This window comes from Aquila chrysaetos, chromosome 26 (assembly GCF_900496995.4).
Source record: "Aquila chrysaetos chrysaetos chromosome 26, bAquChr1.4, whole genome shotgun sequence".
NCBI classification, from domain to species: Eukaryota; Metazoa; Chordata; class Aves; order Accipitriformes; family Accipitridae; genus Aquila; species Aquila chrysaetos.
This window is the reverse complement of record NC_044029.1, coordinates 702,110-726,472: the sequence shown is the minus strand read 5'-3', so window position 1 is coordinate 726,472 and position 24,363 is coordinate 702,110. Positions and strand designations below refer to the sequence as shown.

The 24,363-nt window shown below is 45.0% G+C and overlaps 1 protein-coding gene across 5 annotated transcripts in view; it reads right to left on the bottom strand.

Moving 5' to 3' along the window:
- Positions 1-24,363, bottom strand: part of GRIN2B (glutamate ionotropic receptor NMDA type subunit 2B) — a 207,213-nt gene that overhangs the window by 14,482 nt on the left and 168,368 nt on the right. For all 5 annotated transcript variants that reach the window (XM_030002910.2, XM_030002912.2, XM_030002911.2 and 2 more), the window contains 5 exons: positions 16,747-16,955; positions 16,256-16,427; positions 15,439-15,592; positions 13,755-13,880; positions 10,595-10,824 (listed from right to left, as the gene is read on the bottom strand). In XM_030002910.2, the coding sequence (XP_029858770.1) occupies positions 10,595-10,824; positions 13,755-13,880; positions 15,439-15,592; positions 16,256-16,427; positions 16,747-16,955 (891 nt within the window). The remainder of the gene's footprint in view (positions 1-10,594; positions 10,825-13,754; positions 13,881-15,438; positions 15,593-16,255; positions 16,428-16,746; positions 16,956-24,363) is intronic.

The window sequence follows — 24,363 nt, the reverse complement described above, 5'->3', positions numbered from 1 at the left end:
ACTCTGGGTTCAGTACATTTGCCCAAGTGTTAAGTGCCAAGTTGAGATGCCTCAGGGAATTTCACCCTGGGAGCAGGTGTCTCATAGCCCCTGTGTCAGATTTGCCAGCCAGTATTATGGATACTCCAGGGCACCTAAATTGGCTCTAGACATCTACATTTGTACAGCGGAATCTAGCCACTGGACCATTTGGCCCTCGGGCAGTTTCTCCCAAAAGTACAGGGAGCCAGCCACTATGGGGAGCTGACAGCCCAGAGTGCCCACCACTCTCCTGGACTTGCCCATCAGGGCATCAGTCACAACCTTTTGCACAGGCACCTGTAAGCAGCACTCTGCCTACTCTTTTGGCAGCCATACAAACAGCAGATAGCTGTTGTGGCACAGGCCAAACATCTCCAAAAAAGATGGCATTTATTAGTGAGCTGCAACATAAGATTTAGTGACATCAGGCTAGAAAAGCAAAGTCCATGCTCAAGTGCATAATTTTAGCACAACCTCTCTGCATTTCCCAAACATCCTTAATTGTCCCCTCTTGCTCTGGTTCAGCTGTGTGTCACTGCAGTCAGCTTGTACCTTTCTTCATTGCCTGAGAATCCATTCAGGCTGTTTTCACAGGAGCTTCATCCAGAACTTGTTAAAAATTAAAGACTGGGTCAGTGGTTTTCAGGTCTAACTCTTAAGTCTTGATAAGCCTACACTTAAGTCTTGATAGACCACGCGTGTCCACAGCAACATGCCTCGCCCTAGCTGCCTTGCTTCTGTATCCTCTGTTTCAGCCAGGAAATGAACTGCTTCACAGCTAATGGATGACTCTCCAAGAGAGGAGGCTTGTCCTTTCCATACCCCCAAAACATGTCATTTTTGTCCCCAAGCTGCACCATGAACAATGCCACAGAATCACAAACCTGGATCTGGCTCTGAGAAGATGTCTGCTCTGCCCCTTTCTCTCCAGTGGGTCTCTCCTAGACATCATCATTCCTGACAGCTCTTCACTCAGCCTGCTGTGGAAGATGGCTGGTGCTGGAGACTCCCCCATTCCCTGAACAACCTGTGCCAGGGCTTTACTACTGGAAAGTTCTTCTCTCCTCAGTGCCTCTCTATGTTATATCCATTTCTCTCTGTCCTTTAGTCTTGTCATCTGCAGCTTGCAAGTTCTTCGAAGCTGTTACCTCTGTCCTGATCTGCATTCAGGTGGTGACCAGTCTGTTTCTGGAATGTCAGTCATCACTGCCAGAATCATCTTCAGGGCTTTTACTGTATTCTTTTCTTTGTCCAGCTTGATGGTGCACGTAGGCACATCCACACAACTGTGCCCCATCATCTGTTGTGGTAGAGGGAGTGCTCTACAGATTACCAGAGTGGAGCCTGCTCTATTGGTATGGTGGGCACTTTTACATTGCTACAATAGCACCCCAGCTAGGGGTGTGCCAGCCCAACAACGTAGGCAGAAAATCATACTGCAAACCTAAATCATAGCACTGGTGCAATAATCTGTGAGGAGAGCACACTAAAAAGACTATGCTGCTCATTCCTCTGTTACTCATGAATCTCTTGTACAGATACTTCTCAAGCTTCATTCCTAAAGCGTCCCTTTCCCCTCTGCACAGTCACCTAGTTTTGACATTACAGACATTTTGTACTCCCAAGGTGGAGCTCACAGCCATTTCTAAGTGACTACAAGTTTTCAGATACTCCTTTTACCCTAGCTCCGATTTCCTCTCTTCTGCATTCCCTCACAATATCACCCACCACCTCCTCAGCAGTGGCTGGGACTCCTCACAGCTCAGAATCCAGTTGCCACATCAACTGTTCCTGATTGTTGGGCCCAGTCACAGCCCTAAAATTGCAGTGGCAAAAAAACAGTTTCTTATCTTCACCAGTCAAACAATACATGCCTGGATTTATAAACAAAAAAGAACGAAAAAAAAGGGGGGAAAGAACAGCGTCAAATCCAATATAAGTCAGTTTTGAGAGGGCATAAAAATACCTTGTGCTCCCTCAGACTTTGACTTTGTGGATTATCTTATTATTCAATAGCCAGTGATGTTTCATATTCTCTGGTCTTGGTTTGCATAGTGCTTTCACCCATGAATTCCTCTAGATAAGTCTGAGAAAGGAGTTATCAGTTAGTGCAGCTGACTGCAGCGAAGTTGGCAAAGAATTGGATTAAAGTCACTTTTAAAGGAAGATGTAGGGTGGGTCAGACCCACAAACAAGAAGAAAAATATCTATGAATGTCTGGTGGTGAAATAGGGGCACGTGTGGGTCAGGGAAGGGAACAGAGCAACCTAGGAACAATGCAGAGGTGAGGGGGGGCAGGTGAAAGCAAAAGAAAGGAGTTCAAATATAGCAACTTTAAAAATAGTTGCCCTTGTAAAATAACTGAGATGAAAGCAGAGATCCAATTGGTGGAAGAAGCTGCCATCACATGCAGTTATTGACAGAGCAATGAACACAGTAGGATTGTGCAGCCTCTTTGCAAGCTGGATTGCTATGTGCAGATCTGCTCTGTGCCGCTTCTGCGCGGAGCAGAAGACCGAAAACCTTGGGCAGCGCAGCGTTGTTCCAGATGGCATTTCAGGGGTCCCACGTCTTCCATAGCCAGACCAACAGGCGCATGCTGGGACCACGCTGCCTTTCTGCTAGCCCAGGCATCAGCAATACACCAGGCCTGTGGGGCCACTCCACAGAGTCCACCCACCACCAACATCAGGTGTCTTCTGGGTCTGCCAAGTGTGTGAGCGTTATGCAGACTCTGTGCAGCTTCTCCACCCAAAAGGTAACCCTAAGGCTTTAAAACTTCCTCGGGACACATTTGGCAGGCTATAGGCTTCAAGTCAGTCACACTGTTAGGTGTCCCTCAAGCTTGACCAGAGAACAAGATCTGTAGTGGAGTCACCGAGCTTCACCACTCAGAGACGAAAGCTCCTTGCACAGCCCTAGTGTTAGTAGGTGTGGTATCAGATAAGCACAGTCATATCTGTTGCAATTGAGTGGGCTATGGGATCTTAGCTACAGCACCCTTAACTTTTGCTTGCATGCATGTAGAGGATGGAGATCATTTGTTTATCCCAGTATCAAATCATGCCATGTGTTCCATCCTTGGAAGTCAGCTTCCTTGGAAGCTAAACACAATGGGGCAAAAGGCACCTACTGAATAATCCCAGGCAAGCACAAAACAGAAATTAGTGAGGCAGAAAGATGCTGGTTAGTACACTCATGTTAGTATCATTAGAAGTGTAGATATTCATTCAGAGGGAGAAAATTAACTGATGAAAAAGACCTTGAGAGGAGAGGTGGCAGCTAAGTACAGAGGAGTTTGAAATCTGCTTTGTTTGCACATGAGACAGCTGGTTAACAAATTATGAAACACTCTGAGAAAATCAGAGGATGTGGTTTGGTGGGGGAGCAATTCCATTTTTCATCCATTTTCACTAAGAAAGGCAGGTCAAAGCCTCCTATCTTCTGAGCACTAATAGTAGCCAACCTGCTTCAGCACCTTGTACGTGGGTACCAACCACTGGGCAGCAGAGTGAAACCCTGTGCAAGTCTGGCAAACCTCCTGAAGACTTCACTGGGGTCAGAATTTTCATCCAAGTAATTAGGAAAGCCTAGTCATCACATTAGTGCAATTTCTTAAGCACCTCTGTAGACTGGGAGGCAAAGCAAAAAGGAGGACACTCAAGGCAGGGCAGCTGGGGCATCCCAGCACCATCCCAGAGGTGGGAGATAATGCCTTCATTTAGCCTTCTGCAGAAAGCTGCCTCCCATCTGCAAGCAGATGACAGCAGAGGAATGAAAGCTGTATCACTCCTTTGTGAGTCCTGGGGCACTGGAGCAGGTACACCTGAAGCAAGCAAGCCTGCTGGGCCATCAAGACTCAGGGGAAGTTTGACCTTGAACAGCCAAAGGCCTGCGAGAAGCAGGGCTCCTTTCCACCAGGTGAAGTAAAAATGCCTGGGAAGATACAACCTGCCAAATATTTATCGAGTATATGTGTATACATATAACTTCAAATGTCACACTCACTAGCCATAAGCAATGAAAGGGCAGGGAGGCGGGGGGCTGCTGTATTTTTTTTTAATCCTGTAGGTCTCATCCTCCCCACCAGCAATTCAGCCCTGATCATTCAGATGAAGGAGGCCAGCTCTCATCTCTCAGGTTGCCAAATCCTGGTGGCAGGGCTGTTGTCTTTTATTTGACTGCAGAGTGCCAAGTACATTTATGGCGCCATATAAATAATAAATAAAAATATTCATTGCTTCCCTCTCCGCTGACTTATACTGACGCGAGAAGCAGGACAATCCTTTGCTCCCCCCTCCCTCCCCCTCTTACGTAAGTCTCCGAAGACGGCTTTTTCCAGACTGCCAAACAATTAGCACAGAAGCAACCAAGTTTGCCCAGAGCCTCCAAAGGGTTAGCTCCAAGAGCCGGTTAAAAGGAAGATGAAGAGTCAGTGGTGGCCAAGGCCTGGGAAAGGCCAGGATGGCGCGGCAGGGGGAATGCAAAAGCTGCAAGCGGAGGACCATGCCACGGCTCCATAGCATCCCTCAGCCAGCAACTCCCACCCGTGCGGCCAGCAAAGCCCAAGGGGTTGCATTTCTCCCTTTCCAGCAAGAATGAATTAAGCCTACAGCCTGACTCTGAGTATCCCCTCCCCTTGTATCTTACCTGCTTAAGTTCCCAACTAAACTGCATTTTAACTGGCACTAATCCTGAAGAGTCCCATTACAAGTTTTTTGCTGCCATTAAATCCCTCCAGATCAACAGAAAAGAGAGAATCCTGAGAGACGGAGTCAAGGCTAAAGCATATCGCAGCCTCCTCGCTACTCTGCACTACGCAGCGCTGAGCTTAAAAAAAGAGGGAGAATGACAAAGAAAGTAGGACTGAAGCAAGGGAAGAAAAAGCATGCTTGAAAACCCACTGACTTTAAACATTTATAGCCTTAAAACTACTGAATCACTTTTTAGCACACAGGCACAGAGGTTTGTTCCAAGGATCTCAGAAAGCATAAAAACCGTGCCAATCCAAAGAGTGCAGAATGACTAAATGTACGATAAATGTACCCATCTACAACTGCAAAAAATTATCTGAGATCATATTTATGTACACAATAAATGTAAGGCACCAGTTAGAAAGATCTATTACTAACATACGATATGCTGTAGCTATTTTAATAGCTATTTATTAATAAGAAGACTTTAGCATAATATTTAATTACACAGATATATACTGCACTATGTAGTATTTGTAAATAGTTCATACTATAGTAACTGATGATTTACAAAGAGGTGCAGAGAAATCATCAGATTTTAAGGCACAAAATTTCAGACTATCAGAGCTCTGAGTTTTCTACACTTCACTGTGAACCAGTGTTTGTTATATTAAGCACCAGTTGGTACCACTAACGTTATCTATAAAGCTCATATTCAAGCAAAAGACTGAACACAGTTCAACTTATTTACAGGAAAATGTCCCCCTAGAGAAGCACTGTGGAAAGAAATTCAACTCTATCCCCTGACGTAAGGTTTAGGGGACTTCCTTACTTTTTGTTTTTTGGTCAAGTAAGGTGCATCGGACTCTATGCATTTTAAAAAAGGTTCTGATTTATCACAAGAGAACAGAGCTGGAAGTGGCATGGTCTTACTTCTGTCGAGTCAACTCATATCTCCACAAAGGTCTCCTGACAATAAAAATCATACTGCTGTTGAAAGGACTGCATGTTTCCTGCTTTTGGACACCACCACATAGAACTTCCTTTGTATCGTGCAGAAATGTCTGAAAGTATCACAAGTGTCTGTTGATAGCAAATGCGCAGTCCCACAGAAGATTTGTACGGCCTCCAAGCCATCCAGTTAGACAATATCTTCCCCTTACAGACCTTAGAAGGTACAAGACTGACCCCCATTTTTGGTCCCCTGGGAAAGTTTCTAGCTGACAGATATACCCGCTCTGCGTTTTTCCTGGACTTGTCCAGAACAGGTATTTGTTGTACAAAAGCTGCAAGCTCAGAAAAGCATTTAACTTCAATCATGTGAATAATAGCCCATTGACGTTAATGTCACCACTCATGAGCACAAAGTTAAGCACATGCTTAAGTGTTCTGCATATCTGGGATCCTTGTATAATTCAGATTTAATGTGCCGCAGAGTACAATGTGGGAAATAATTCATTTTTCAGTTTCATGGCCAAGCATCTATTACTGCAGAAATACAGCAGATCCTTTTTTGCAGGTTTTTCAGTGAGACTTTTGCTTTGTATCAACCTGAAATGTTTCATTTACCTCGGAATAACATGTGTTGGTTTGTCTTCCAATTATCTCCTTCTGTCCCTTTCCTTTGTTACAGAAAAAAATCTTTATTTTCCTTTTTTTTTTTTAAATGTAGGTCAATTTTATGAGTAGTGCCTTTAGAAAATGGCAAGTCAAAAACACATGTCAGAAATATCAAACAAAGTATTTTGTTTCAAGTATACTAAAATGAGCTACTTTGGCAAATATCAGAATTTCCCTCTGCCGCCTTATGCTCTTTCCAGATGTTTTTTCAGTAAAAATATTGGCCAAATATTTAACTCAAAAATTTAATTTTTTGGAAAAAAAGGCATATCTATTGAAAAAAATAGCTGACCTATGCTGCAGAGAAACAGGCCCTTTGTCTCAACATTTCATTAACATCTTAAAAAGCAAATAAGTCAAATGCGTGTGAAATTTCAGCAATCTATATTAATTTGCAGGCATGCAGAAATCCATTTCTCTCCTTTTTATGTCAATTACAAAATTACCATTTTGATACTTTATTAGCTTCTTTGGCATTTCCAACTAATTTATAGGCATGGATACTGTTTTTTTTATTATTATTAACCTACTGCATTCTAAATTATTTTATTTAAATGCCCTGCTGGCTGTCCACATTTGCTTTTATTCTATTACTACTGTACATGAATGGAAATTACGTGTAGCTATTAGATTATTTCACACATTAGTTCATTTTCTATAATCTTTCCTGTATTTATTGCCTTCGTCAGACCGAAATACCGCAGGCACTTGTTTCTCTAATGTGTCTGAAGCTCTCCCGTTATTGGAAATTGGGTTATACCTCCTGATTACAGACAGATGAAATCCAGACCCGGGAGCTGACTGCAGTATTCTGCGACAGGCCGTCTTACCAGCAGGGCTTTCGCAGGGCGTCGGGGCCGTGGCAGCCCCCCACACGGACCCCAGATGGACGCAGCCCGGCGGCACAGGCAAGGATGCTCCAGCTGGGCTTGCCGGCACTGCTGCCAAGGGGCAGGCAGAGCTCCTGCTGGGGAGCCGACCCGGCCAGTACGGCTCTGCCCCTGCCAGGACCGCATCCAGCTGCTCCGCTGCAGAAGGTGGACGGGCGGAGGTGGCGGGCGCTGGTGTGGCATCTGTGCCGGAGGAGAGCGATCCAGCCCGCCGCGAGCACAGGGAGCTGGAAGGGAGATGCTGTCGGGGCAGCTCTTCGCCTGCAGGACTCGCAGGGCCAGTGCTGCTCTCAGGGAGGAGCGGGCTCCTCCTCCCCCAAACTGCCCACGGCCGCACCAGAGTCAAGAGCTGCAGCTTGATGTATGATCTAGCAGCTGCAAGGGTTAACACGGGGGAAGTAACAGCCATCGTGAGGTGGGTTCCCGGGTCAGCTCTGGCACCAGTTTCGGGCCAGCTGAGCGCAGAGGGGTGACACTTAGCAGGGTGAGCACCACCCGGGCCAGAGAGAGAGTGGCAGAGGTCACCAAGCTCAGTGCCGGGAGCCTCCAGCCACCCTCGGTCCAACCTACTGCCCTGGCACAGAGGTATCTGCTCCAGCCCAGCTCAGACAGGCCTGCTCGAGCACCCACACAGCACAGCGGGGACACGACGTTAGCTGCTCTCTTGCAGGTCATTAGGAAGTAAATGCTGGGGCACAGCCAAGAGACCATCCAAGTCCTTAGGCATCTGGAGCGTTTCAGCCCGCTTTTCTGGGGAAGCGGCAGGTCAGCAGCCACAGGCATCTCTCAGAGCGGCTCTTCCCAGGCAAGGCCCAAGGAAGAGGGTCCAAGGAGACCCTCGGGGTGGCTGTTGCGGGGTGTAGCCAGCCTGACCTTGACAAGCGTTCCCCAACCAGGCACAGTAATGGATTTTGTGAGTGCATCTGGCATTTTGGCTGCTGTACAGAGCCAGTGGGACACCTTCCCCCGGTACTGTCATGCTACAAAGACGTTTGCAAGCAGATCTGGGTCTAGCCGAGTAGGAACAACATCCCTTAAAATAACTAGCCCTTTGCCTATCGGCTTGGATTACATCCTCTGCTGACTCCTTGTGCTGGACACAGCTGCCCTTGCCAGCTGATGCAGCGGGCCAGGAGGTTGATCTGCCTCACTTCTGCTGTGGACACCAGATCACACACTGGAGATAAAAGAGACTGGAAGCTATGGTCATTCCTCTTGGCCACCTGGCATTGGTCAGTGACCGCCTACTTTGAAAGTCTGAACTGGCTAATTTAAGCAGGCAGGAAAAGGGAGGTAGAGCCCAGCACCCCTCCATCTGCCCTGGACGTGGCTGCACCCTGCATCCCGGCCAAGCAGTGCATCAAGGGGCCGAGTGAGTTGCAAGCAGTATGCGGGCTTTGGAAGAGGGAAAAGAGGAGACTCAGAAGAGTGAATTCCTCCCAAACCAGGGCATCTTGAAGCAGCATGACAGATGCCTGGATGGCTGCTCTCAAATTCTGCAGGGCTCTCTGCATGTTCAGAGAGTGGAAATCCATAAGCCCAGTAGATCAAGCTCATTCACTCGCATCCTTTGGATGGAGTTAGTCCCACCTGTCTTTATTCTCCAGAGGCAGCAGTTGGCCTTCAGTTTCTTACCAGCCAATTTTCATCTGATTCCAGATGCTCTGGTAGATTGTAATTTTACCCTAATGTTGTACTTTCACTAGCAGCTGTGTTTGAGGCATACCACAATGATCTGAGTATGTACTGTGGCCCTTCTCTTCCCCATGAAACAAAGCGCATATGCTTTAGGATAGCAAAAGCAAACACAGGTATGTTGGCAAAGAAAAGTAGAAGAAAATGACCTCAGTTCAATACACACAGGCGGCCCTACAGTGCAATCAACTAAAATAGGCCCAGAAACTTGTATATGAAGGCTCTGTGGAGTTCTAGGAGTTACCGCTTTCAATTGATATTTCATGCACATATCTCTGCAGGTATGAAGAATATCTTGAAAAACATGAGAATGAAAGCGTGGCTCTCTCCATGAGCCTAGGCACAGCCTGAAACAATAGATCACAGGTATGAACTACCCCATTTAGCTCAGACAGTTGAAAACTTAATGATGACAAACTAATGTTAACTCTGATAGGGCTGGCTGGTTTTGAACAGTCTTTCAGTCTAAGGTAGTCCACAGCTTCTAAGGAGTCTCTGCAATAACCTCCACCTGGCAGAAGAGCATCCTCCCCTCCACCCCCTCCTCAACACAGCGCACTGCAAATGTGGAGACAGCGTGAAACAAATTGAGGTTGAAATTAAAACAAATAATAGGAGCACTTCTGCACGGATTGCATTATTCTGTGTCATATTTCATTCCAGGAAAAAACAACAAAAGGGGAAAAAAACTCTTAAAAATTAATCCACCACAGAATTTCCAGCCTGCTGCACAGGACACTGTATACACAGGGGGCCTGGCCACAATTTATTTCTAGACTATCGTGGGGGACACAAGAGACAGTAACTATATCAGTCCAGCAGCTGACACTTGCAGTCCTCTTCTTGCTGCTATCCCCGATAGCAGTGTGTGCGACCTATTGCTATTTGGTTGCCCTGCAATGGCATGACCCCTTAAGCAGCCCCAGTGATTAAGTAACAAATTCAGCATGGGCAATCGAGCCTCACAACCCTCAATTCCTTGTGATGAACCTTGCCGCAAAACAAAAATAAAGCAGTGTGTAAAGCTTCAGACCCTCATGAACCAAACAGTGCTACCCTGCATGCACGAGCAATCTCCTCAAAATCCTCAGTGTGCAGAGCCCAGCAAAAGCAAATGCTCTGTGAGGACAAAATGCAGTGCATGTAAACAAGGCAGCGAAACACACTCCGAACAGGAAACAATTTCTTGTGCTAAGCTTCCAAAGGCCTTGAAAAAATGACAGTATAATTTCAAATGCAAGCACTAGTAAATCATCAAAGCCATGCTGATTTACCCCTGTGGGCAGAACTTGTCCCCAGAATAAACTAACAGATCATATTTGCTAGCCTAATGGCCAGCATTCTCACAGAGACAAATTATTTCATCCTGAAAAAACAGGTTACAGCCATTATACACATCGTCTCCAAAGCTCCATTAATTCATTTCTTGCTGACAGTCAAGGTGTGGTTTGGGATCATGCAAGCACAGTTCAGTTCTGTTTCTAATTCATTCCTGAAGTGCTTAAAACATGTAAAAATGCAACTGAATACCAACAAAGAGCAGTTGTGCTAGTTAAACTAGGGACTAAAGCTCTGAAAAAAACTGAACACTTTCCCAGTAAAAGCAGAGAAGAGAGGGTAGAGCAGCCTCTTCTGTGGAAAAGGCTGCTTTGGGGGTTTGACTGGATCCATTACCTTTTTGTCGCTCAAGCCAGACACCTGGTCCACGTACTCCTCTTGGATCATGAAGGCAGCCAGGTTGGCAGTGTAGCTGGCCAGAAAGATGACAGCGAAGAAGGCCCACACTGACACCATGATCTTGCTAGTGGTACCCTTGGGATTCTGCACTGGCACAGAGTTGTTGAACACCAGCCCCCACAGCAACCAGATAGCTTTGCCAATGGTGAAAGAGGGACCTCCTGGCTCTAGAGTGATTGAGAAACATGATCCCACAGTGAGCATCTCAGTAAATGGTCTGCATTTCTATTCACATATGCATCTTGACTTCAGAGTTAAGAGCAGTATCTATTCCCATATGTGAGATGAATGTCCACAGCTGGGCTCCCCTATGTTCATGACACCATATCTCAGCAAAGAGCAACCCTGAAAAATAGTTTTTTTAAAACATCCTCAAGCTTCCATATTTATTCTGTCTCAAAGATTTCCACTGAAACCTTATACAAGGGCTTTTTTTGTACCTGATTGGAATATCTAAAAGTGTAAACATTCCATTTTGGTTCAAGTGTTGTCACCAGAAATAGAGTTTGCTCAGAAAAATTCTATCCTCATTTCTAGCTATTCAACAGTGATGTTGTCCTTGAACTCCCAGCATACACCTGTGCAAAACATGGCCTTCACTGTACTTGTACAGGTGCAAGGAAGAGCACCATCTGAAATAACAGGGCTCTACAAATACCTCTGCAAGAGGGTTTCATGACCCAGTCTGTTTAAGACACACAAGCCAGAGAAGAACACAGCTCCCTCTCCCCATGTTCAGTGTCTAAGGTACGTAACAATGATATACACTTTGGTCTAGCTCAGGAAAATCAGCAGCCCTGCCCCAGACAGTCCAGGAGCAGATCCAGTGTTTTAAAAGCTGCTAGTTTCCCCTTATTCACTTTTCAGCATGGAAGCTGACTCATACCCCAAAGCCATGTGTGCTCATGAAGCACTAGGCCTGAAAACTTGTGAAATCTTGCCTGTCTCCCAGCAGCCTCATATCTCCGGCATATGCTGATTCCATTGGTGGGAACCCAAACCAAAATTTGTTCAATCTGAGCACAAGAGGAGCTGTCAGGGAGACTGCAGATGCGATTACTCCAAGGATCCTGCTTCAGACACCGAGAAGACTCTCTTAGGACAAAAGCCCTCTGGTGCCAACCCAGCTCGGCAACCTTTTTGGGTTAGCATCCCATGTTTTAACTCCTCCCTTGGGTAGGCTAACCAGTGCCTAGTGCTGCTGCCTGTGGTTAGGGTTGGCTCCAGCAGAGGAACAAGAGGGAAGAAAGTTTTGACACTCCTCTCCAAACCCCTGAGCAGCGAATAACATAAATCATCTGAAAGCACTGTGTAAGGTGCAAGGGGCTCATTCTGCACCCTGGGAACTGCACACCAAGTTCAAAGCAGAATCATCACCTGGCAAAACTGGAGCCTCTAGATGCCAGGGAGACAAAGTTGGTATAAGAAACATGGTTTGCCAGTCCTTGTCTTTTTACATGCTGGAGTGGTAGCTTTATATCCCTCTCTATGTAACATGCCCTAAGACACAGAGGTGCAAGGCCTGAAAATCATCAGTGGGAACTGTAAGGCATAAAAAATCTTGACAAGTTCCCTCCTAAAGCCTTCCTCTCTCCACTGATTGCCCCATGTGCTTTCACAGTTACTCTGTCAGCCACAAACTAAGACAGCAATGGGAAGCTCCAATCTAAACCAGGGACCTGGAATCCTTCTGAGCTCTCCAACTTTGAGTGCCCCCAAACCAACCCAACATCATTTAGGGGCTAGATCAGGGCATGCCCACCTGACCCTGGAGAGAAAATCTTGGTGTCCGTAAAGAGAAAATGGAGGTGTGGGAGGCAGGGGTATACCATCATAGACTAGTTCAATGGCAGCCAAAGTAACATTAGCTAGAGCATTCACTACCAAATAAGCACTGCAGTCTCTGCAGCAGATTTCTACATCTTTATGTTACATCTGTCAGGGATAATATCTGCCTGATCATGCAGTACTGTGCATAATTACTCAGAAATATTGATACTTGCAGCTGCAGTTCAGCTAACTTAATAACTGCACAACTGCATACCTGTACTAAGAACTGCTTCCAGTTCCACTCTCCAGAGATACCCAGGTTTGGCAGTATTTACTTGTGTCCACAGCTCCATGTGGTTACAATCAGTTGCCATAAAGGCCCTCCACAGCTCCATGTTAAGAGAGAAGTTCTCCACTTCCCCATATATGTGGTTCTGCCTGCACTGTCATTAACCCCTTTTTTTTCCACTCCTCTCCAACTTGACGGCATAAATTCACTCAAAGCACTAGACCGGGGAGCAAACAAGTCATTTTCCAATAACTGTCTCTCTGCCACTATTCTGACGGGACCAATAAACCCAGAAAGGTCTGAAGGGCTGATTCATCAGGGGGTGAAGATATTGAGATGACAGAAGGCCCAACTTGCTAATTGTTTTCATGCCAATAAGGCAAAAAAGGCTGTCTCTTAGGCTGTCTGTCCATCCTCCCTTTAACTCATCAGGCTGCCTTCTGAAGATCAGAACCACAGAGATGGGTCACTCACTTGTTCCCATTTTTCCTGCTGCCCTTGCAAAATAATCCATCACCCACTCCCAGGAAAATGAGCTTCACACTTTCTCAGTTGGCCTTAGCAAGCCAGACAGCCGAGGGGGGAGGGATGTGCCCAGGTGACAGATGTGGAGTCTGGAGGACATAGCACTATGCTGGGAGGCTGGCAGAGCGGCTTGCTCTCCGGGGAGACATAGCACTGAAGGATGGATTGACAGTGCTGAGCCCTCTGATTGCGTCAGAGAGCGCAGCACCATAGCCACTGCCAGCATTGGCTACCAGGACCCATTTTCCCTCAATGAGAAACAAGTTGGAGCTGGTGCATGCTTTAGAGATGAAAGGCAACACAGCTTCGTCTCCCGAGCCAAGCAAATTATCCATTATACACATCTGCTCTCTTCAGAGCCTTTTTTCCGCCTCCATCCCTGCCCTCTTTAGTCTGAACACAGAGCTCAGAGCAGGCTAGATCCATATCGTGTTCAAGGTAAAGGAAACACCCCAACAAAGGAGCCAGGATTGGAAGCGAGAGAGCATTATGGCAAGGAGGGACTTCCCTTACCTCTGCCATCAGCAAGGCACCGATTATAGCCCACAGGGCTGAAGTACTCAAAGACGAAGACGGCCACCGCAGAGATGATAAGCAGCATCACAAACATCATCACCCATACGTCAGCACTGAAAGGCTCTGGAGAGGAAGAGAAAACCATGGTGAAAGACCTGATACACCACCTCACCCCTCCCTCACCTCCTTTTCTCTCCAGAGCACCCCAGTGAGAGTGTGGGGCAAACAGGGCTGAGGAAAAACAGAAGTTACAATAAAGCCTTCAACCAGAATCTGAAAAACTTCTTGAATTGGGAGAAGTGTTGTTTCAGTCTCTGTACTGACTGCATTCCTCCTTACTGTTACATTTCTGACACATGGCTCCATCTGGAACCACATGCAGCCATTGTGGCATGCATTGATAAAATAAAATGCATTGATAAAAAATTGTTCCCAGGAAGTCCTCCAGCACCATCTGGACAGAGTGGGGAAAATCAAGCAGAACTGGCAGAGTTTCAGACAAGCATCCAACTTTCAAGATGCTATTGAGCCAAAGAGCATCTCCAAATTTCTGAGGTTCAGCCATAATGATAGTAGTTTTTTCAGCTATTCCATTCCTGTAGCAATGGGAACACTGGCTCATTCTAGAAACGTTAGCATTCACATTCTGCAAGTGTTTGGTCTCTGCCAGGTCTTCTCCTTCTCCAAGCCTGAACTGATAAGATGGGACTGAACCAGATCAGAGAAATTTAGAACTTTACTACAGACTGTAGCCAATATTGCAACCTCAGTTAAACTGCAATTCAAAATTTTGGAGTCAACTTTATCGTTGCTTTGAGATACCCCAGCAATATTGGTGGACTCGGCTAAAAGTAAAAACTCCTGAAGAGTGAGTAGTCATGAAACTCCTACTTAAAGAGGTTTGGAAAAATTTCTTTACCTATATAAAGTTATTTCTGTTTGTAAATGTTCTCAGGATGCTGGCAGAGAGCAGACAGTAATTATATAACTCATATACTGTGTTTGCTGCATCATAAAGCATTTCAGAAAGCCAAATAGTAGATACTAGGAAGACATGGATGTCTTGGGGAAATGCAGTATCATTTCTGCATTCTCTGATCACCTTCCACCACCAAAGGACATTAGAAATCAATCACTTTATTGGAAGACACAGTGTCAGCACAGAACTGATGGCTCAACTCTTCTTGAAAAGTTCTATTAGATCTCTAACTTCTACCAGTTGCTCTGTCAAGGGAGGGTCAAGTTAATACCTTCTTTACAAATAATGCCTCTCAGAGTGCAATCAATTTATTGCTGATTGTTATCACTAAGTACTATGGCACACCAGCTATAAGGTTTGAATCAATTTTCTTCTGGCCTACACTCCTTGACCATACTATTAGTTGAGTCAGTGGGAAACCACATGCTGCAGAGTAGGTGACAACTCTGAGTGAGCCCCTTCTTTGCTGGGATTAGGCATACAATTGCTGAGAAAAGCCTTGGAACTCCTAGGCAGTGCCTGTTTCCATTTGCCTGGATTTTGCTTGCTTGGGATTTAGAACTAAAACATCACAGTTTATTTTTATACACCTGTCCCACAGGCACTCCCAAAAAGGAACTTTCAGGCTAAGAATCACAAGCAACCTTCACCTAATTTTTGATGAACACTGGGTGAAGTTTTAATTTTAGATTAAAATGATACCTAAGAAGGCAGAAGGTGAGACAGTTCCATTGCTACGTGACACCATGACACTGATTCCCGTCTCAATGAAGGGCACAGAGAAATCCACCACTTCTGAACGCTCCTCATTAATGGTGAGGGATCCCACAGCCATATAGGCCCGTTTGGTGACAACCTGGAGGAAGGAAAGGAAGAGATCACACACAGACCCGAGGCACCTCTCAAGCACCACAGCCAAGCCCCTTCTCACCTTCCTGCCTTTCCACACAGTCCTTTTACTCCTGTAATCCCATTCCTTATATTGTTTCTATCGTCCCTCCTTTCTAATCTTTCATCAGGACACCTTTTTCTTTCAGGAAATCTATAGACATTAATCTTCCCTCAAAGCTGGTATGTGTACAAAAAATAAATCCACAGAGGTCTTAGGATAAACACATCATCCACTGAGAAGACATCTTATCTCATTTTTCTGTCCTTGCTTTCTCCTCCCTCTAACACTGCAAAGTCTTATTTCAATCTTTATGCACCTTATATACGATCTAAGCATCATCTAGGTTGCAGCCTCTCTGGTGCATGGATATCACCCTCTTTCTTTGACTGTGAAGGCTAAATTTGTGACACTATAGAGAATAATAATTAATTGTTGAAGGTAGTCATGGCTAGTGTGTCAGAGCAGATTAATTCACCCAATGCCCAGAAAGAATCCAGGCCAATCATTTCTATAGAGTCACCTCTGTCCCTGCCCCAGGCAGGGGCCCAATAATGATGGGAGACCAGACCTGACCCATGTCACCCAGCCCAGGGATGAAGCCCACCATGCCCTCCCTCTGCTGCTGACCTCTCCAATCATTCCATTCCATGTCCCATTGATCTTTTTCCCATGCTTGCCATTAGTCACCAAGTAGAGGTCATAGGTGAACTTGACAGACTTTGAGATTTTCTTGAGGATGTCAATGCAGAACCCCTTGCAACATTTCTTCATGTAATCTGGCTCCTCATCGGTTTTGTTCCTGAACCGTCACAACAATAATGGGTTAAAAGACTGGGGAAAATTCCCTTAATTCCCTTCTGTTGCCAGTATGCACTCCCCCTCCCACAATATAATGTGGAGAATTTCACTTGTGCTATCTGTGCCGGAGGGTTAAGGGACACACCATGATGATTTGCCCAAAGGGGCCAGTCATGAATGGACACAGGCCAGGCTGGGCAAACCAAGGTGACTTGTCTAAACAGGATTATCAGAGTATGATGGTATTGGCCCAACAGACTCTCTACATTCTGCTGAGAAGGGAGAGCCCAATAGGAGGACAAAAACCCAGGGGTGCATACTCGGTCACTATGCGTTTTTGGCAAGGGACCGTGTTCCTCATGCAGGTGCCACTTAGGGGGTCCACGTTCTCCACAATAACGAACGGTGCCTCTTCCAAGGTCACGATACTCAGGTGATCGTCCTCGCGTTCCTCAGAGTCAGGATACAGCTCAAAGCGGGGCCACACGTAATACTTCATCTGCAACTTTTTTTCCTTCCATTTCCCCACCTGTGGAGACACAAACCACAGAAGATAGACTTCTAGTTGCCCCATCCCTCTGCGTTCACCACAGCTCCTGCAGGCCTGGGCAGCAGGACTACTCTGGAGTACCCAAGCTCACGGCTCATGTAAGATGAGGACATTTCTGGGGAGAAGGGTTCTGAGTAAGTGGGTTCAAACCATCAGGAAGTGGAGAATAAGAAAGATGTCTGGGTTGTCTCATCTCTGTGACGGTCTCACCCTCTGTGAGAGTGAGCGGATGACCAGGGCGATACCATCACCGTGGTCAAACAGACATGATGTCTTTCAACTTTCTCAGCCAAACAACAGGATCAGAGCTTGTTGTCTCCTGAAATGTTGACTTCAGCCTACTAGCCACAATAAAAATGTTTTTTTTTCCTGATAAATGAGGAAAAATATATACAAATGCTGAAACAAATGTGATTTTGAAACAAATAAATTGGAATACTTCACTTGAAAAAGTCAAACCAGAACTTCTTTATTTTTTCAAATTTTTGTCTTCATTTGTTTTCAGTGAAATTCATCAAACAGATTCATTTTAGCCAAACTTGGTTTTGTCCAGAAATAACTTGTTCTTCTGGAAAAAGGTTGCCCATTCCTAGTCAGGACTGAGTTCTTCCAAGAGACAGGCAACTGAAGAGGGAGATGTTCTGCATTTTCAGGAGTGTCTTCACAGGAGAAGAACTACACTGAGATGCTTGATAACAGTAGTTCTTGCTATCTCCTGCTAAGGCCTTACTGAAATACCTACTCTTGTCCTTTCGCAATGACTTGGTTACATACCTTAGCTGGCAACAAGGAATTGCTCTATGTTTCTGACACATGAAAAACAAAATCAAAGAGCATCTATGATTTTTTAATCTTGCTATTTTTCCATAAGGATATATTGCAATTTTAGACCATTTCATTTTCCATTTCTTAAGCAGAGATCATATCTTCAGTAGTCAGAAAAGGGAGGTGGGACTCAGTTGCCTTATACCTACTGCCACAAATAAGAGCTGTTTTGAAGCCACTCCAGTCCCTGAAGAGATGATATGTGTAGCACACCCACTGCCCATGGTAGACCATTCCTTGAAAAAACTCCAGGAAAAGAAAAACCTGAACATCAACTATGCTTTCAACTATCAAAGTCTTGCCTTTGTTCTCAATTCCCCCCCATCACAGTTGACACTAATTAGCACCTTGGCTGGCAGCTGAAGCTGAGAGGCCAAGAAACTAACTGGGCTTTTAGGAGGAACTTTCCTGCACGATCCTCAAAGAAAGCCCTCCAGGCCAGGGCTGAGACACGTTGACGTGATGGCAGAGGCAGTGTGGGTGTGTGGGAAGCTTGCACAACTGCTCTTAGCGGTGTACCTGCTTGGTGGGTAAACAGAAAAGCTTCATTCCACCCCTCCCACCACCCCCAAATTTCAGTCATTTATTTATTTAAATGACAGGACGGGAGTGAGAAGCACTTATTAAAGGCTCATTAGGTGTCAGCGGTTATTCTGTGAAACTCAAAGCCCAGCTGGGGTTTGGCATTTGAGAGCTGCTAGAATTCACATAAAACACTTGTCACCTTCAAAACAAACAAACAAACGCTTCATCTGGCCATGAAAGAAAAAATCCACTCTGGGGCCTTGTGGAGAGAGAAGAAAGGCAGAAGAAATCACCCAGAGACAGCAGCCTCCCCATCCATCCCTGCAGCGTAAACACGGCACCCCAGTGAGGGCAAGGCAGTGGGTTTTGTAAGAAGGGGCTGAAGTGGCCAGGCAGCTGGTCTTACCTTCCCAAGGCCCCTTATGACAAGCAGTTGGCAAAATATGCCAAGGAGAGCTTGCCCCTAATTTTCCCTCCACCTGTAGAGTCACGCTGTTTGGACCAGCAAGCAGGGTACACAGCTGGTTTTCTTCTTTCTCTCTCTCTCTTTTTTTTTTTTTTTTGTTTTGTTACTTGAGTGGGCAGGGAGGAGTTGTTTTAATTTTTAAATGCACTTCAAACAGCAGGTGAAAGCTGGCAGACTGGGAGCCCCAGGAACTGGTGGCCCCTTTTGTCCACAAAAGACAGGTAGTATTGTCTAGGGCAGCAGATGGTCTGTACTCACGCTAATATCTAAGCCTGGATGTGGAGAGTGCATTTCTGAGGGAATAAAGAGCATATACTCACATGATCACCCAGGGTCTGCTCTGCCGTGGACTTCCCACTTGTTGACCAAGCAGGTCAATTTATCATCATCTGAGCCCGACATTTCTGCATGGCAAGTGTAGCCCTCAAGTAACTGAGCTCAAATCCCCAAAACCAGTTCAGAGAGGCCACCAGACAAGCAGAATAACTGCACACACAGGGCTCAGTAGGGACCAGTGATTAAGATGCTGCACAGAACAGCCCAGACTTCAGGTGAGTAACATTAACTTATCATAGAAATAAGTGCTTGATGAAAGAGACATCTTGCAGCATCTCAGCAGCACTTAGACATCACAGTAATAGGCACGATATAAACCCCTAAGTGATAAATTAGATCAGATAGGCAAACCCAACTCGTAATTACCCAGAAGTTCTCTGGGACAGAAAGGGGAGTTCATAAGGCTGTGTGCCAGACACGTTTCACAGTGTTGTACTACACGGACAACATTATGAAATTAGGATAACAATGACAGTCTTGCTACAGCCTCCTGCACACTGAAGCACCTAACCGGCAGATATAGTAGTACACATCCTTTCCTTATTATCCTAACAAAATAATTCTAAGTTGTCCGAAAAGGAAGAAGAACAGGATGTAAGGGAATGTTCTGACCTAAATTTTCAAATTAACTATGGAGTGTCTCAAGAATACATACAAATACTACATTTCATAGCTAACCCTGACAATCAGGCATGCCATATACCTGCAGACACGTACAGATATGAATAAGCAAAGTCAGAAAAGCTTTGTGAATTTAGAGGGGGCAGACTTCTTTCCATGCTCATGCATGCAAGGGTCAAATGTGTATGCGTGTAGTTAAAGAAGAGCGGGCTTAAGCAACATGTGGGCAAGGACAGTAAGGATAATAAGAAACACCACATGTGCAGAGGACGGCGACAACGCAAGAGAAAAAAAAAAGTGCATCGTATGCTAGATAGTCTGCTGTGAGAGGGAAGGAGTAATTCACTGTGGGGACAGAGGTTAGCCACAACAGAATTAAATGTCACAGATTTGCCCAGGTAATGATGCCTACTCTTAAAGAATATAACCTGCCAAGCTGTGCAGAGCAGAGCAAGGCACTTCTGAAGTCTCAGGGTACTTGGTATTAACAGCTTGTGAACTGTTATTACTTAGGTTTTGCTCAGTTCTTGCCTCAGCAAAAAGAGGAAAAATAAACCATCCCAGGCATCCTACATATTTGTCACCCTGCAGTTTCAAGACCCACTGGGTGTTCTCCGATCAGAGTCTAGTCATCCAAACTCCCACTAGGAGCCCTGGAGGGTCACAGAATCAGCAACAGTAAGCATGCTTGGGATCTTTAAACCCCCCTTTCTAATCACAGTCTCCAGTCGCTAGGTATGTTCCTGTATGCCAGGGCAGGGCTCCTAAGAGCCAGAATTTCGCTTTAACTTCCCCTTGCTCTGTCTCTACCACATCTCTTCTTATCAAGAAAGGAAAGTCACTTTGGTTTGGGGATAAATTTGGAGGTGTTGAGAGAGGGAAGCAGGTAACTTTTACCTTAAATATGAGATCCTACTTTGGATAACAAGCTGTTGGAAGTAGAAGTCCAATACTTTTGCAAAGAAAGAAAGTGAGAGCTATTGTAGAACAAAGAGTTAATCATATATGTTATTGGTTTGCCTAAATTTATAAGCTAACCCATGCAGACAAAAGGTAAGATTGACTATGCAAGGGGAAAATAAGTGAGAGCTTTCCGAAAGCCTTCCAGCAGGCTGGCAAATTGCCTTAACCGCGGTATAATGCAGCCAGAATAAAAGTGTTCTGCAGTATGTTAATGCACATCTTTAATGAAAGGTGTATCATATTAGTTCCCTGAAACTAATTCTTAACCGAGGCTTTTCTCTCCTCCCAAAGGGAGCTAAGGCTTGTAACAGCCATTTGTGGCAGATGTTTGTCTAACCTGTCCTTACACTGACAAAGAGCCCACGGTCTCCGTGGGCAGTCTATTCCAGTGCTTAACTATCCTTCCCATTAAAAGGTTTTTTTTCCCTGATGTCTAACCTAAATCTTCTTGCTGCAATTTATACCAGGAGAGTGTATTTCCTTATTCTTCTACCTGTGCTCCTTTCAATGTTATCAGGTCAGTAAGATATTTATAACACAGGGGAGTTGGTAGTCTCATTCAGTGGATATCTTATATGCTACACTGGGAAAAGCAACTGCCTGTTCAAATGACCAGCACCCAGTCTCAGCATTTACAAAATCCTTACCCACACAGGTAGTATGGACAAGTACAAGCTACTCCCATGAACTTCCAAATTGCCTGTTCCAGCCAGGGCAGAAGCCAGTCTCTGAGCTCTTCCTAGTATGCCAAGGCAGGACTTCAAAACACAAGAGCATCTGAAGAAACCTCTAACTAATGTCAACAGATGGAAAAACAAAACCTCCTAGAAATTTGGCTTTCAAGGACTAGGCAGCAGAATACAATTCTGGATAAAACCAGAAATGTTCAGATACATTTCTTAGGCAAGATGCTTAGAGGCATTGTATTCGTATTTGGGGTGAAGGTTCAGGGGAAAGCCTGAACATTCAGGTGCTTGTTTTTCAACAGGCTGCAGGAAAACTTTGTCTGGGCAAAGTCTTTTCATAGTTTTTATTTCATTCAGGCTCCCATTTGCACCATGCCTTGCTCCACTCTCTTTTCATTTACAATCTTCTCTCAATTCCTGCCAGTCCTGCTATAGAAGAAACAAAGAAAGGAACAAAAGGGATTTGCTTTCATTTACAGAAGAAAGACCATTCCAAACTCACTTAGGACTTGAACTGCTTTCTGCATTTCCCCAAAAGTTCAATGTTTCCTCCCTTATTACGATGGGTTTTTTCAGAGAGCTGAGGGGCTTGTTCATTCCAGTGGGGAAGCACTAAGGCAACAACACAGAGCATGAATTAGAAGCCAGAAATTCCCTATTGCACCAAGGACCTCTGGAATCTGATCTGCACCCTTGTGCCTCCACTCCACATTGTGTACAGTGGAGATAATGGTATGTTTTCACCTCTGGGGTGCACTGAGTAGATAAACACAGAAAAGGCCATGAGGCTTACAAATAGTATGGAAATGAGGAGACACACACATGTCTAGAGCTAGATGAAGGAACATATACAGCATGTATCTGTGAATGGTGTAAATGTGAAAACTTCCTGTCTTTTATCTCTGCTGTCAGATAGTTAACTGGAAAAAGCTTATGTAACTTTTACACCTGATTTTAATACATGAAACAGGGAAGATCAAATATAGAAAAGGTAAAGGTAGGATGTTGGGCAGCAGGCAGAAAATAGCAGTGTTATTGGTAACATAGCTGATGGAAAAGCATACCTAACCCCTCTGGGAAGGAGGGAGAGTCCAGGGAGAAATAAGAGTCTTGTCAGTACAATTTGTACAGATCCTGAATGAGGACATGGGAAAACCAGAACAACTGGGCAGGACCTGAAAAGGGCTACTGTAGGAATAATAGAAACACCATAGAAATAGCAATTATAACTGGGACACTGCCAATGGAAGTATGCACTGCTCAGGATACATACATGTAAAGGTAAACCTGGGGAATGCTGTTGTAATCTTAATGCTGCCGTAGATCGTGAAGAAATAAATCATGCATAAATAAGTGGAATCATTTGGGACTGAGATAGTTTTTGGAAGGCTGGTGCAAGATATTCCACCAGGACCGAAGTACAGACATCTACTGTAGCTCCACAGGCTTGGCTTTCGGTCTGGGTAAAGATGTCATTACTGTTATTAAAGAGAAATTTTATCAGGAACTAAGTCATTATGGGAGACTTTAGCTTCGTAGAGATAAGGTGGAGAACAAATGCAAATTTTAACAGCAGCACCCTGATGTCTTTTTTTCTGGATCTGATAGTTGACACATTTCTTCACCCCAAAATTACGCAACAGCCAATAGGTTGTGCTGTTTTACACTCGGTTTGGGCAAAGCAGCAAGGAACCTTACAGAAAAGCTAGGTATCAGAAATAACCTTGGATTGAGCGATTAGGCGAACAGAGAGCCTGCCTTAAAGGAGGAGATTAAAAAGCTTGTTTAACCTAGATAAATGAAAGCCAAGAGGGGATATGACTGCTCTGTATAAATAAAGTGGGGATAGATACACAAGGGAGGATGAAAAGGGTTTTTTAAGCACAAAAACAATGTTGGTGCAAGAACAACTGGTGAGGAAATTTGCCTTGAAAATAAGATGGATTTTAACCATCAGAGGAGGGAAGTTCTGGAGCTGCTGCCTGAAAGGAGCTGTGAAAACAACTAAAATGGGGTTGAGAAGAAGCACAACTGGTTTGTATAGGGCTATATGATGTTGCTGCCTAGAGCAGCAGGGATGGGACCAGGTGAGCCTTTCCAGTCCAGTGGCCTTAAGTAAGCAGAAGCAACAGTAGGAATTCCTCTGTGGAAAACCTTTTCTCCTTGACTTTTCAGCCTGCAGATGTCAAACCTCAGTCATTATATTTCTGTCCCCCAGCTAACTCATATAAACACAAAGAATCATGTTATTGATATCTCCACCTCCTAGGCTCATTCAGCAGCAAAACCTTCTCCAGTGCCCTGATAATAGAACATTCCTCTTAGCCTTCATCCAAGCTGGTTATGACTCTCACATTTGCAGTGCTGACATCACAGCCATTACCAAATGTATAATTCCTGTGATGCTACAGGTCTGTATCCTCACATAAGGCTGGGCTACAGCAGGTGGAGAAGAGATGCCACGGAGAGCAAAAACCTCCTGTTTACAGACACTTAAGGTGATTAATTAGCCACATCAGCCAAAGCAGACAAGAAATGGTTGTGAATGCTCCACATGCAAAATTAATTAACACAGAAACAACACTCCTTCCTGAACCTCAAGTTCACCTTCCACAACCACCTGGGGAAGGCTGCTTTCTTCACTGCACCTGCAGAAGCAGGAATTGCTTCTAATAGCCTTTCAATTAAACATGTAGGCTGCAGGAGATGGTGGAATTTTCTTCCCTCTATATTTATACAGCACCTAGCATATGCCAGAGAGAGGCTCGGCTTAGAATACAGACAGGGTGAAGTACTTGCTCTTGCTTTACAGCTCATTCTGGGAATAAAAGCTCTTTGCAGAAACAGTCTCCCAGCTCACTGAGGTCTGGCATTTACACAGCTCTTGCCATTTTTGCTGAAACATTTCTTTCCTGGTGCATTTATATGCTTTTTGCAGTTGCTGAGGTCCTGTCCCCTGCCATGA